Source organism: Dermacentor silvarum, chromosome 3, assembly GCF_013339745.2.
Source record: "Dermacentor silvarum isolate Dsil-2018 chromosome 3, BIME_Dsil_1.4, whole genome shotgun sequence".
NCBI lineage: Eukaryota > Metazoa > Arthropoda > Arachnida > Ixodida > Ixodidae > Dermacentor > Dermacentor silvarum.
The window spans coordinates 155962229-155977428 of record NC_051156.1 but is presented as its reverse complement, the minus strand read 5'-3'; the positions used below and the strand labels follow the sequence as shown (position 1 = coordinate 155977428).

The 15200-nt window shown below is 47.5% G+C and overlaps 1 protein-coding gene across 1 annotated transcript in view; it reads right to left on the bottom strand.

The window, feature by feature from the left end:
* Positions 1-15200, bottom strand: part of LOC119444926 (uncharacterized) — a 281467-nt gene that overhangs the window by 96745 nt on the left and 169522 nt on the right. The window contains exon 4 of the mRNA XM_049664800.1: positions 2179-2316. Coding sequence (XP_049520757.1) covers positions 2179-2316 — 138 coding nt within the window. The remainder of the gene's footprint in view (positions 1-2178; positions 2317-15200) is intronic.

The following is a 15200-nucleotide window of genomic DNA, read 5'->3' as shown; positions in this document are numbered from 1 at the left end:
CTGGATGCCTACGAGCGGTACCGGAGCTCCGGTGTCACCCCTTACAAACAATAAAAGTTTTCTCACTCACTCAATACCAACAACCTTTACTGTTTCCTTCCCTGAGTACCCACGTCAGAACTCATTTCAGTGGTTTTTCAGTGTTTATATTTTTTGCTGAGTCATTTTCATTTCTGTTGAGTCATGCTCATGAATATGACTTCTACTACCATCCTTTAAGTGTTTCCTTCACTTAGTACCTACGTCAGAACCCATTTGAGTGGTTTTTGAGCGTTAATCTTTTTCGCTGAGTCATTGTCATTTTTGCTGACTCATGCTCATAAATATGACTTCTAACATCATCCTTTAGTGTTGCTTTCACTTAGTACCCACGTTCGAATCCATTACTGTGTTTTTTAGTGTTCATTGCTTTTTGCGGGGTCATTGTCGTTTTAGGCGGCTGTTTTATGACATACATGACACACGTGTCGTGACATTTATTTCATGTCCTATCATTTACGTTCGTCATACACTGTTGTCATACTATGCCAATTTTGGTACCTACCAAGTTAACGAAACGACCATGAGAGCAGCGAGACATAGGCAGCTGTTTCATGACCTACATGACATCCATGTCATGATATTCAGGTCATCTCCTATCATTTATGTTCGTCATACACTCTTGTTATAGTATGCCAATTTTGGTAAATACCAAGTTAACAATGCAACCATGAGAGCACCAAGATGTAGGCGGCTTTTTCATGACCTACATGACACGCATGTCATGACATTCAGGTCATGAGTCCTCAGGAGTCCCTTTAGCAATGCCTAGGAGACTTAATCCTTAAGGTAAAAGCCTCAGCCATGCTCATGACTATGACTTCAACCATTGACCTTTAGCCTTTTCCTTCACTTAGTACCACATCCAAACCCATTCTATTGGTTTTTGAGTGTTCATGTTTTTTCGCTTAGTCGTTGTCATTTTTGCTGAGTCATGGTGATGACTATGATTTCTTCCATGAACCTTTAGTGTTGTCTTCACTTAGTACCCACCTATTTCAGTGGTTTCTGAGCGTTAATCTTTTTTCGCCGAGTCATTGTGACTTTTGCTCAGCCATGCTCCTGACTATGACTTCAACCATTGACCTTTAGTGTTTCCTTCACTTAGTACCACATCTGAACCCGTTTCAGTGGTGTTTGAGCATTAATCTTTTTGCTGAGTCAATGTCAGTTTTGCTGAGTCATGCTCATGACTATGACTTCTACCATTACCTTTTAATGTTTCCTTCACTTAGTACCCACGTTTGAACCCATTACAGTGGTTCTTGAGTGTTAATCTTTTTTGCTGAGTCATTGTCAAGACCTACATGACACGCATTTCAGGGCATTTATATCATGACCTATCACTTATGTTCGTCGTACACTCTTGTCATAGTATGCCAATTTTGGTAAATACCAAGTTAACGATACGACCATGAGAGCATCAAGATGTAGGCGGCTAGATTGATAGATAGATAGATAGATAGATAGATAGATAGATAGATAGATAGATAGATAGATAGATAGATGGATAGATTGTGTCAAAGTGGCAAATGTTAGCCAAGAAATGCTTCGCATTGAAAAACCGATTTTCTTCGTCATTCAGATGCATAAACTAAAATTCACGAGTGTCATGGAAATGTCGTAAGGCCAAGTTTGAACTGCAGTCTTTCATGTTATATTCACAGGCGGAGGAGAATCTCTGCTTTATTGCACAATATATGGCCTGTATACTTTTGTTCCAGGGTGTACATATGCTTACGCATATTTAAAGCATTTACCGATGAATCGCCACTGAATTTTATGTGTGTGCGTGTGCGCGCGCGTGTTTGGTGTGTGTGCGTGTGTCAGCTTAGTTTTTTTATTCATAGTCATAAGTTATATTTGCCGAGAGCAAAAAAAAGTGAAGTGAAACACGTTCAATGTAGTCTAAAAAAATATCACGAACCACCAGGGGTGATAAATCAGCTAAATGCCTACTGTTTTTGATGCTGGAAACGACGAAGCACCGCTATAGCATGCCAAACGACGTCCAATGCACACTTAATATGAATAGTACAATGAAGTGTACTACAAAAGTCATATGTGCGTGTGTGACGCAAAACAGTTGTACTTCCTCGCACTTGCAATAGGCATGGAAGGGGAATGTGTCGTGCTCACCTCGTCACGCTTGGAGTCAACCATCGTCAAGCAGGCCTTGAAGAGTGCCGTCGCTTTCTGCCAGGCGGTCTGTCCTGTGGCCGGGACGGTAGTGGCATGAGCGGCAGATTGGGCAATGCGCATGACCTCAAAAGTCACCTGCGCAGACACGGGCATATGCCTATGGTCTCTTCATACGATCTATGGAATACATATTTATTTTACAGGGTGTCGAAACAAAACAAACTCGGTTCTGCTCAAGTTGAACTTCTTTTCATTTATTTCCTGTTAAGTTCCGGTTCAGAGAAATATCACTTTTTAACTGTTCGCAAACTATAAAACCGGCTCGGCCAGGTCTATTTTAGGCTGCATAACGCTATCCACTTGTTAAGTTTCATAAGCAGGACTCATTCGCACAAGGGAGACAGCAACTGATGTCTTACACGAGTATTTAAATAGGACATAATTGTATGCAGCTACAGCCGACATGCACTTGAAGACGCCATCTTATGCAGTGGCGTCGCTCTGGGCTATGCGACACGCGGTGCCGCGCCTCGACGCTTCCATCCCGGTGGCGTATTTCTATTTGCGCCCAAGCCCAATGCTCGACCGCGGGCGCCGCCATGCGCCGCTCGCGCGTACCATGTTTCTAGGTAGTTTATTTTGCAGAGGGCGCTCGAACGCTATCATATAGTTCGCATGAATGCAAGCTTCGGAAGCGTGGCTGTATGGCCTGAGCCACGGACTGAATGTCCGTGGTTTACGTAGTAAGCCACGGCAGGGTCACTTATCACACTTCTTGCGTCACCGAGCGTTAGATGTTATTGCAATTCAGGAAACAAAAATTGAATCCGATGATGACACAGCGGCTGCTGTAGCTCCATTTCTTTCGGAGTATGAAGTATGTGTCAGCCACGAGATTGGCGTCTCTGGAGGATGTATGACATTTGTGAGGAAAACGCGGCAATGCAACGTGTTGGGACGGTGCACTCATAGGAAAATGCGCCTTGTATGGTGTGATGTCATTATTGATAGTCATGTATGGAGGTTTCCTTGCGTGTATGCGGCAAGTAAGGCACGTGACCGGGAGGACTACTTTCTCTCATTGACCCAGCACTCACGCAATGACCGTGTATTGGTTGTCTTAGGTGACTTTGTGTGTGTAGTGGACAGGATCGGTCGTCTACAAGGCAACGCCATGATACCAGCGTTGACGTTTTGAATGCCATGACATGTGACTACCACCTTGTTGATGTAGGGGATCATGAAAAAGTCCTTTTTCGCTACACACATTTTCAAGGTACATCTCATGCAAGGCTTGATCGGATTTATGTATTATTACCTATCCCCCCTAGAAAATACGGCTACAATGTGCACCCTGTGTTCTTCGGTGATCATTGTTTGGTGTCGGTTTGTTTTGGCAAGCGGCAGTGCCAAAGTTCGCGGATGAACTGGGATTTATGGAAAATTAATAAGCAGTTACTCTTACATCAGTCTTTTCTCAAGCGCGTTCCGGGAATTCTTATTGGCGTTTCAAGTCGTAGTTATTTATCTCTCTTTGCACAATGGGAAATATTCAAGCAAGTAGTTAATATGATAGCCATTGAAGAAGCTTCCATATTGTCTTTTGAGAAAAAATGAAAATATAAAGAGTTGTGCAAGTTTCTAGATAAGCTACACGAACTAGAATGCCTGTATCCTGGCAAGTACATTGAGGACATTTACAACGTTCAGGCACAAAGGCAGACAATGGACACTGAGAGATACAGAAGTGCACTAGTTCGAGCGCGTACTCGTCGGTGTTTGGAGCAACAGCCTTGTAGTCGTTAGCTTGATGATGAGCGTCGGCATGCTCTGTCGAAGCAAGTTCTCGAGATAGAGTATACCGGAGTGATTGTTAATGACCAGGATAGAATAATGAAAGTGTGCACGGATCATTATCCGAATATCTTTCAATCTCATAAAGTAATTAAGAGTGAAGCTGTCAGGGAAAATTTTATTTCGTTGCTGCCACAACTCAGTCAAGAAGAATGCGATGACGTTGGCAGAGACATAAGTATCAAAGAAGTGGAAGCAACGATTGCTTCGCTAACTAAAGGTAGAGTGTACTAGATCGGGAGAGTGGGTCCAGCGGACGCCTTGGCAAACGCCTAGGGTGAAGCAAAAAACGCGGAAAATGTGGTGGCGTTTCCGTCGCCTTCTTCTGAATCTCCGGCCAATAAACGTTGGCTCCGGCTGTTTCGGCAGCGCTCATTGGCTGAGGCGAGCTCACGGGCTGAGTAGCTGTCGTCTGCTCGACGCACCGTCGTTGGTGCGTCGTTTGCGTTCTTTCTGCCATTCTTTTTTCATTTTATTTACAATAGATGAGCGGGGAATAATCTCAGTGTTACCGCCAGCGAGTATCCACCTGTCAAAGCTCCATGCAGCTGTGGTAGGGTCTCCTACGCGACAAGCGTCCGGCAGGCGAGCGGGACCACTCATTCGGAAGAAAGTGACGGTGGCGCCACCTGGATTTTTAATAAAAAATGCCTCAGCGCAGAGCCCTCGTTGGACCCACTCCCCCAATCTAGTAGACTCTACTAAAGGCAAGACTCCTGGGCCTGATGGCTTGAGTGCGGAATTTTATCAGTGCTTTTGCTCTATATTGGCTCCCTTTCTGCTTAAAGTGTATGAAGAAGCTTACAGGATTGGATACCTACCTGCCACGCTCTATCAAAGGTACACAGTGCTTATCCCAAACAGCAGTGATGCAACAAAATTACAGAAATTTGAGGGATATCGCCCCATATCACTTTACAATGTGGATTATAAAATATTTGCTAAGATATTAGCTAGCCGCCTTCAAGAAGTAATTCGATCATTGGTGGGAGACCATCAAACATGTGGCATTAGAGGAAGATCAATTCAGACAAATATCCACGTTGCATGGTCTGTGCTAGAGTGTGTGACAGAAAGTGCGGGTCAGGTTGCAATTGTTCAGGTTGATTTGGCAAAAGCCTTTGATAAAGTTAATCACTGCTTCTTGTTTAGTGTTTTAGAGCACATAAACATTGGATCGCTTCTTTTTAAAGGCATCTCCATGTGTTATGCTAATGGCACAACAAGGCTAATAGTTAATAGTTGTCTATCTGAATTTATCTACCTCGGGGCATCGGTAAAGCAAGGTTGTCCCTTGTCTCCTCTATTATTTGCTTTGTACCTGGAACCACTTTGTACACGAATTTTGAAGGATCATACCTTTCACGGGTTCAATTTGTTATCCAATGAGGTCCGGGTACTTGCCTATGCAGATGACATAGCCTTCTTCTGCGCTGACAAGAAAAGTGTGGAGACTGCCCTTGCCATAACGCAGCAGTTTTGCTCAGCTCCTGGTGCAACTGTGAACTTTGAGAAGAAATAAGGATTTTGGTTCGGTCTGTGGTGTACAATGCCAAATCACTTCGCAGGTATTCAGTGGAAAGAACACTTTAAGTACTTAGGTGTACCCCTCTCTCAATATCGCAATAGTAATCCACACTGGTCAGCGGAAGTTGAAGAAGTACAACGTAGGGTTAACAACTCGCAGGGGCGGCAGTTGTCCATATTTAGCCGAGCTGAAGCTTGCAATATGTTTCTAGCAGCTCGACTTATGTATGTCCTGCAGGTATTACACTGCTCGGGACTTAGGTTGCAAGCTTTCCATCGTGTGTTTGCTACCTATGTATGGAGCTCACGTGTTGAGGCCATACGGCCTGATAACCTTTTTCTTCCTCTTGAGAGTGGTGGTCTTGGCCTAGTTCACCTTTTTGTTAGGCAACTTGTCTCGCGGTTATTCTTCTTTCGATATCTAAACAGTCCTTTTCTAAGAGAGATGTTCCAACTTCGATTAATGAATTACCTTCCAGAAATAGTTGTGTCGTCATCTGTCAGAGATGCACCACCTGCTCCTTGGGGCTTCTTGAAAAAGGTTGTTGAAGGCTTTCACTTTCTTAAAGCTCGCTTTAGCTTGGATTATATTTTCACTGCATTCCGTAAAGAAATTTCTGCTGCACTGATAGACACATTGTTTCCTGTTCCCCATTACCGTGCGCCTTATTTGGAATGTTGCTACTTAGATGTACTTAAACGTGTCCGTCGAATGATCATTCCTCCAGGGATCAAAACTTTTTTTCTTTAACTTACATTCAGCAACCCTTCCTGTCACAACCTGGTTAGAAAAAAGGTGCTGTTTCATGCCGTGGTCTACAAACTGCCGTTTGTGTCCACATGCTAAAACGATTGATCACTGTTTTGTCGATTGTATGGATGCCGTGTTCTTCTGGGACATTCTCCAAAGAACACTTAAAAAAGATTTAGACATCACAACATGCACAATTCGTTTCTTACCTTTTAAAGGTCCCTGTGACCCACCCTATGACATGTTCATAATACATGGTCTACATAGTCTTTGGCGGAGTAGAATGTGTGACAGGCGCGCTGAACCACCGCGAAGCACTCGGTCGTTTTTTCGGGAATCTGCTGCCTACGTTCGTAGTGTGTACGCTGCTCAAGAAACTGCTCCGGACTGGATGCCTTCATTGGACGCTTGCACATGCTTGCCTGACTTTTGAATATGTACCTGTAGCGCCTTGTTTCTTATGATGCTGAAGATCCTGCTCCCATGTAATAAAGAAGAAAAAAAAGTGGCTGTATGGCCTAGTGGTTACGACGCTCGCTTCGGGACCAGGCGTGCGCGGGTTCGAATCGCACTTTGGCTAGAAACTTAATTTTTTTTCTTGGTATCACGCTTTTCTTTTTTTCCCCTCTCTGTTTGGCAGCGCGGTCAGTTGAACCCCGGTACCGGGCGCCGACACGAAGCAGCGGTCGTTACCCGGGTGTTACGGAGCGCAGCGTAGCCACACCCCAAATAAAAAAATACGGCTCCAGTCAGGTAGATGGCTCCCTCCCTGATAGTGAGATTATATTTGGATCATCAAAACAGTGATGCGTTTATTTAGAAATGGCATCGATCCCTTAGCAGCAGCCACAGTCGTGCCTGGTCACCACTAGCCCAGCGTGTTCTCCGTTCCAACGGCGGCGCCTAGAAACATGGTACGCGCGAGCGGCTCATGGCGGCGCCAGCGGTCGAGCATGCACTGGGCTTGGGCGCAAATAGAAATACGCATCCCGGCGCTCCCTCTTTCCCGCGCTTGGTTTGTGTGTCATCGATACGGTGTACGTGGAAAACGGTAACAATTAAGATTGGTAAGACGTATAAGCGCGTTTAGTTCGGCATATTCACCAACCCCCGTATTCAGAAATGCATCTTAACTTGAAGCCGATGCTTCACTTCATCTAAATGATGCCAGATGTAAATATCGCCAAGACGCTCATTGCATTTCCTTCGCCGCGTTCAGGATAGGTGTCATTTAGGTCAAGTCAAGCGTGGGCTTCAAGTTAAAATGCATTTCTCAATACGGGGGTAAATCTCACTGCCATAACCGCATTATGAAAATGTTTTTTGTTTCTTAAATTACACATTGCAACTTAGCGATATACCATGGCATGCGTTAAAAAATAGCTTCGTGTGAATATATCAACAAAAAAAGCCGCAGTTTCGCCCGCAAGGCGAAGCGTCGATTGCGATAGCAAATTAGTAGACAGCTATACGAAGTACGGATAGTAGTTTATCGGCCGTATATAAGTTGGAAATACTCGCTTACTAACTCAATTACCAAGCACGGTGTCCGCGCGCACATCACACTCGATGACCGCGGCCACTCGCTGGCAAAACGCTGACGTGAGCAAGTGCGGCGGCAGCAGCAAGTGAGGTGACTTTCGTGACATCTATCGCTTCAACGCAAACTGAGCGAAAAGAACACCGCACGTAAAAATGTATGAGCGGCCTGCAGATCACTATCAAGATAAGGCGCGCGAGACCGCACGCGCCCGCGCACAGTACACAATTGGTGCCGGAGTGGAACGCCACCCCACTCCTTCCCGCGCTGCCTCCCAGCCCTCCCTGCACGCGCGAGATTGAGCTGCGATCGTAGCTGCGATTGAGCTGCGATTCGTAGCTAGGGGCGCTGCGGTCCACAAGAGCGTTCGTTCCCGACGCACGCTCTCTTTCTCTCTCGTCCGTAGCTCTAGATTACCCAAATGATCCCCCGGTGCTTCGCCCGCTCATCATCATTCACGTCATGGATATTCTGTGCCGTGCTCCCTTAAGGGCTGCAGAAGTAGGCGTCTCTTTCCTCCTTTACCATCACCATATATGTAGAGCAAACGCGCGTTCTTCTGATGCACAAAAGGCCGTGGGGGTGAGGGGAAGGGAAGGGAGGCGGCGTTTAGCTGCGGCACCAAGTGCGTATTTATATCAGAGGCTCCGGCAACAGTCACCAACGCCGCACGCATTTTGAGCGAACGCGGGCAAAACGCCGACGGCGTCGACAACAGTTCTGCGCGTTGCCGGTGCTGCTGCATGTCCAAGTTTATACAGCTGATAAAGCTAACATCATTACTCTGTATAGCTCTCTACAAATTTGCTATCGCAATTGATGCTTCACCTTTCAGGTGAAACTGCGACAACTTTTTTTATTGCGATAGCAATTATATGGACACTTGAACCGGATTTCTGCCGTCGTCGTCGCCGTCGCCGTCGCCGTGAGGTTCCCTATAGATAAAATCTTCGCCGCGCGCCGTATGCCCGAGAGGAAGCGTGCGGAGACGCGCGCTATCACGGAGAGCGAACGCACTCAATCTCCCACGCGCAAGCAAGGAAGCAGGAAGCCAGCGCCGGAGGGAGCAAGGGGGGGGGGGGGCGCACTTCTCTGCCAACAACCGCGCTCGTCGCTGGCTCGCACCGTCTCTTATCTCCACACGGCTCTGACCTTTAAGTGCATTCGCCGCTCAGTTTCCGTTGAAGCGATAGACCGCACGTACCTCCCCACTCCTTCCGCGCTGCCTCCCAGCCCTCCCTGCACGGCGAGATTGAGCTGCGATCGTTAGCTGCGATTGAAGCTGCGATTCGTAGCTAGGGGCGCGCTGCGGTCCACAAGAGCGTTCGTTCCCGACGCACGCTCTCTTTCTCTCTCGTCCGTAGCTCTAGATTACCCAAATGATCCCCCGGTGCTTCGCCCGCTCATCATCATTCACGTCATGGATATGCGGTGATTTTTTTTATTTATGTTACTGAGTCCACCGCAATGAAACGACAAGCGTTCACTGACCGCTAGGAAAAAGGCAATAGAGGGGCCGCTCGGAAGAAAGCATCAGAGTATCTCTGGAAATCGAAATCACGTAATGCAATAGCAGTTGGCGGGATCTACGTCATTTTCCTTTCTTGCCAGGACAGTGTCCATGACGCTGTCTTAATATTACCACTAAGAAGTACATTCCTATTTTTAGATGCGAAGCAGCTTAAGGTCGGGGCTATGTCACTCCCTCCATCCATCCGCCGTGCGGCGTCCACACCCGCACTGCGCATGCGAATCCTCCTCCCCTCCTCTCCTTGTCTTATCTCATTTCGGCATTCCTCCTCTCCTCTCCGGATTGCGCAATGAATGGGAACACCTGCGGCTCCGCGCCCGATAATGCGAAGCAGCTTAGGTTAGAGGCGCGACGGTAGGCGCTGCATACTCCGCTGGGGGGCGCCACTGTAGCTCGCGGTATAATGACGCGCGCTCCGCTCCTCTCATTCTCCTCCCGCAACGCCGCGATTAGTGCCACGGACAGCGCCAGCGTCAACGCCAGTGCCAGCGCCGTGGACAGCGCCGCGGAGAAGAGGGCTCGAGCCGCTGCCACGAAACGGCAGCGGCGACAGGCCGATCCTGAACTTGGGGCTCGCGAAGCCGGTAGCTACGTACCTCAACCTAACGGAAACGACGAACTGAAAACTAATGGGAACTTGAGTCGACCCCATGGCTGCTTCGCATACTACTCAGGGTTCCCCTACGGGAAGATGGTGTAATGTTTTTGACTTCAACCGGATTTCTGCCGTTGGCGTCGCCGTCGCCTTGAGGTTCCGTATAGATTCCCAGGGCGATAAAATCGTCCCCGCGCGCCGTATGCGCGAGCTAAAGCGCGCGGGGGACGCGCGCGCTATCACGGAGAGCGAGCGCACGGCCGAAAGCAAACGCGACCGTCGCACGAAAGGCCGTGGGGGTATGGGAGAGAGGGAGGCGGGGCGACGCTGTGCTGCGGCACCAAAGGCGTATCTTGCAATCGGGTGTAAGGGGAACTTCCCACTCAATCTCCCACGCGAAATCAAGAAAGCAGGAAGGCAGCGCGGGAGAGGGGGGGCGCAGCTTCTACTCTGCCAACAACTACGTTCGTATTTTGCCCTGCTGTGGCCGTCGCCCGCACTGTCTCTTATCTCCACACGGCTCTGACCTTTGTATACGCTGTGCACCCGCCGCTCAGGTTCCTTTGAAGCGATAGACCGCAAGAACCTTGCCCGCTGCGGCGGTTGCGATTGCTGCCAGCGTTTTGACAGTCGTCTGCGGTCATTCAGTGTGATCTATTCATGTTTGCTTGTGCGCGCTGACACCACGCTTGTTAATTCAGTTAGTAAGCGGATGTGTCCAAGTTTAGGCAGCCGATAAAACTACTATCCCTACTCGGAATAGCTCTCTACTAATTTGCTATCGCAATTGATGCTTCGCCTTTCGGGCGAAACTGCGACTTTTTTCAGTTAGAGTCAGCTGCATTACAGGAGCCCTGGACAACTTTTAACAGCGGAGCTGATGAAGATCTTGGTTAGGCCGCGTAGTGCGAACAAAAAATGCGCCTGGCGATGACGTCACGCGCGTTGCCTAGCAACCACCTCGCGGAGTGGCGTCCGCTTCGCTTCCTCCCCGTGCCGTGCACATGTCGCCTTCACATGGGACGTTAAGGAGAGGGACAGAGCACATGTGCAGGATAGAGAAAGGAGAGCGAGAGAGAGAGAAACAAATTGTAGCAGCAACAAAGAGGCAACGCGCTGCGCACCACCTGGCCCAACCACGCATAGCCGCGCATGCGCCGAAGCAGTAGCGATGACGTCACCTCGCGTTGCCGCCGGCGCAGGCGCGCCGCTCGTTTCGCCCGACACAGACACACATCTGCCGAGTTCCCGCCAGCTGCGCGTTACCGCGTTTGCGCCGTGACGTCATCCCGACATGTCGCCTACTGCGCGCCGTCCGTACACTATACATAGCTTTCGCCCCTCTTCCCCTACGTGTGCTCGGACTGCAAGTGCTTCGCAAGGCGTTTTCCGATGCCACAGACCACGAGGAAATGCTTATACACTGCGTATAACTTATCATCACTTTGCAATACTTCGTATAACTTAGCATCACTTCGTATAGCCAGGACCAGCTAGAAACTCATCAGCTCCGCTGTGTCTTTAGCCTTGCGGCACTTATGCCAGCTACCCCGAATTTTTGAATTGTACAGAACATCAGAAAATGCCGCAAAACGCCGGCAGAGGCTATCTATGCGCATGCGCAGTGTCCTTAAATGGGCCGTGCGAGCATAGTGTTTCCTGCAATATTTACTAGAGGGAACTCTGGCGCTGTGATCGTTCAGCCATCACAGTAATGATGGGAACGAGCATGCTTGTGCTACGCATGCTTGTGCTACTCAAGCACGAACGATCTTCGTGCTTGTGGATTCAGACGCTCCTGTGCCATTGTTTATTATACGCTTTATCTGCCTTCACTGTCCTAGATTTCGGAGCAATGTATACTTTTATAAGTGCAGAATACTCTGCGAGCACGAACAATCGCTAGTAATTGCGGCGGTTCAGCCTGTCGAGGTGGCGAAATCAAAACACGCCAGGCACGTCTCAACGCACTGGCTTGCATGCGAGAAGTTCATTAAGGCGTTCTATACCATTTGTCGATACATGCGTCCTTGGTGTAATGGTTTCCATGACCGGCTTTGTGCCTTAAGAGGTCCTTCGTTCGAATCCTGCCGTCGGAAAGTTTTAATGTTTATGTAATTATGTAAATTGTCTAATTATGTAAATATAGGCTGAAGATTATAATGGATCATTTATAACAAGAGTACTTTGTTGAAAATGATGAGTTTACAAAGTGACGAAGCCGTTTGATGCTAGAAGGTCGAAGTTTAGGCAAATCCATGTACTTCCCATCATTCCGATGTTAGCTGAACTACCGCGCTTGCAGATCCCGTAGAGACTAGCGACAAAGTTTGCCCTAGTATTTATCGTTTGAAACTGTATGGCTACGACATTTTATATCCGCCAAGGCATGCATCGATCACAACGCGTTCTTCGTGTTATAACGAGGCGAATGCAAAAATAATTACGAAAATTGACGTTGCCAAAGAAACGTTATTAGATTTACAAATTCAAAAAAAAATGAAGGCGACAGAAAGAGGCATACAGTTTGCATTTAACTCGCCCAGTGAGCACTCTTGCTGCTTAGAAGGACACGGCTTAGATACCGCGGCACCGGACATTTTCCCTATTTTTTTCCTAATTCTCGCTTGATATGGTGGCGCCATCTACTTAGAAAACTTGCAAACGCACCTTCTCACGTGCAGCATGTTTCATAAATCGTGATCGGATGGCTGACAAAAAATATACAGAATTATCTTTAGACACTCTTCATACGTACGTGCTACGTGCAAATGATTATCCTTGCAGTATTGAAGCGAAAGCTTCATTACGCTTCCTTGGGCAGCCGTCGGCGAATCAACAGTTTTCACCTTGAGAGCTAGAGGTCAAACCACAAGAGAGCATTAAGGCTCGTTTATAGTCCATCGGCACGCGGGCGAGCGTAAGCTGACGCCGGGCGCGTTGGAGCGCGTTGGCCGCGCGTCCGGTTACATTGACGGCGCCAGTACATCGAACCATCGGTCGAACTATAGCCGCTGTTGTTCTCGCCAACGTGACATAACGTGTGCGCGCGTTCACGCTACGTCGGACTACATTTAGGCCTTTAAGGAGCCCTGAAAGGAGACATTTCCGCCGTTGCCCGAGTATAGTTGGGCCCGGCTGAGAGTTGCAACCAAGTCTCACTACTCTACTGATCACCGCAGTGTCTTCATAGGCATAAAATATGATGAATAAACACTGTATTCATTGCAAACATGTCTGCATATCATTGCGAAACCACACCTCGACAACAGCTCGACAATGGGCCTAGCCAGGGCAGTGAAGCTTTCGCAGTCAACCAGGGTTGACCAAAGCTAAACCAGACGAATTTTTATTTCAGTGTGTTCTTTCCTGGAGCATAATAACAGCGATATTGTGGCTCTGACAGAAACATAGCTTCATAAAGATGTAATGGAAAATGCAATTTTCCAAAACCAAAATAGCTATAACATATACAGACGTGATCGTTCCGTTAAGAGAGGTGGTGGTGTCCTTATCGCCATCAAGAAAGCGCTAGCGTCATATCACGTACATATTGATTCTGCTCTTGAAATAGTGTGGGCCGCCTGTGCAACGGCATCGGTGAAGGTATTGGTTGGCTTCTGCTACCTTCCGCCAGATTCTGATCTCTCCTTCTTTGATAAACTTCATGCCAGTATTACATCTGCCATCCAAACTTGCCCAGCTGAGTTCATTTACCTGGTTGGCGACTTTACCTTCCCGCGGATTGACCGGTCGAACTTGTCATCCCCTTGTCGCATCTCAGCGGAACTTGTCAGCCTTACTTTAGACTTCAATTTTTTTTCAAGTGGTAAATCAACCAACTCGCGGTTCTAACATTATAGATCTTGTCTTCTAGAGTGCACGATTGGCGAAGTTCTGTACTTCAACGCTTTTAGTGATCTCAGGCTTATTCGTTTACAGCTTAATGTCCCATTAGCATTTCAAGGTACTGCAACCAGGTAAATTAGCGATTATATTATAGCCGATTATAAAGAAATGAATAATTGACTTAATGATTTTTTCATTCAAACATTCTTGCCCTCATTTTCGGATTGATCTGTTGAGCACAACTGGGCGCTTTGTAAGAACATGATGATTAGTTTAGTATACAAATATGTTCCCTTGATTTCTATCTCAAGCGACAAATCTAAACTATGGTTCACAGAAGTTCTCCGTCGTCATCGAAATAAAAAAAAACGTCTCCACAAAAAGGCCAAGCTCGTGTCCACATTATCGGCTTGGGTAAAATACAGTGTATGCTTAAAGTCTATTGTTTTGCGGTTTGCGTTTCTAAGGACAAATATTTTTCTCACGACCTCTCCTCTCTTTTAAAATCCAATCCCAAAAAGGTTTGGCGTGTGATACCTCCCGATAGTGCTAGTAATCATATTTTTACGGATGATCGATGTTTATTCACAGGTGAAGACTACGATGGATGAGAGGTCGCCACGATGTCGCCACTGAAATGTAGCCGTGGCTGCTGCTGAGTTCTTCGTTCTCCTCCTCTTCTATATCCTGTTTTCCACGTTACAATATCCCCCTTTCGCAGACTAAGCCCACTGGGAGAGTCACTGCTCTTCGGCGGGGTAGTAGCGCTTAAGGCTTTCAAGACATGAGCAAGCTGGGTTTTCTTGGAACGCCTATCTATAGACAAAACCCGTGCAACCACGTAAGTAAGGTCGCTCAGGCGATTTAAAACAACGAACAGGCCCACATAATGTGAGAAGAGCTTGCTGCACAAGCCACGCTTGCGTTGTGCGGTCCATAGCAGCACTAGGTCACCTTTTTCAAAATAAATGGCTTGATGGGATCTATCGTACCGATCCTTCGAGCGGTTTTGCGATGCCAATATGCGGACGCGGACTATTCGGCGGGCTTCCTCGGCGAGGCAGTGTCTTGGCGACGGAATCCTCAGCGTCCAGAGAAAACGGCAGAATCGTGTCGAGGAAGCTCCGCGGCGATCGAGCATAGAGCAGATAGAAAGCGCTGTAATTCGTTGTCTCATGCTTCGCAGTGTTGTAGGCGTATGTTATGAATGGCAACACATCATCCCAGTTCTTGTGGTTAGAGGACACATACATGGATAGCATGTTCGTCAAATTTTGATTCGTGCGTTCGACAAGACCGTTGGTTTGCGGTCGGTACGGCGTTGAGTGACGAAATTGTGTTCCACATAGCCAAAGCAGCTCTTCAACAGCGT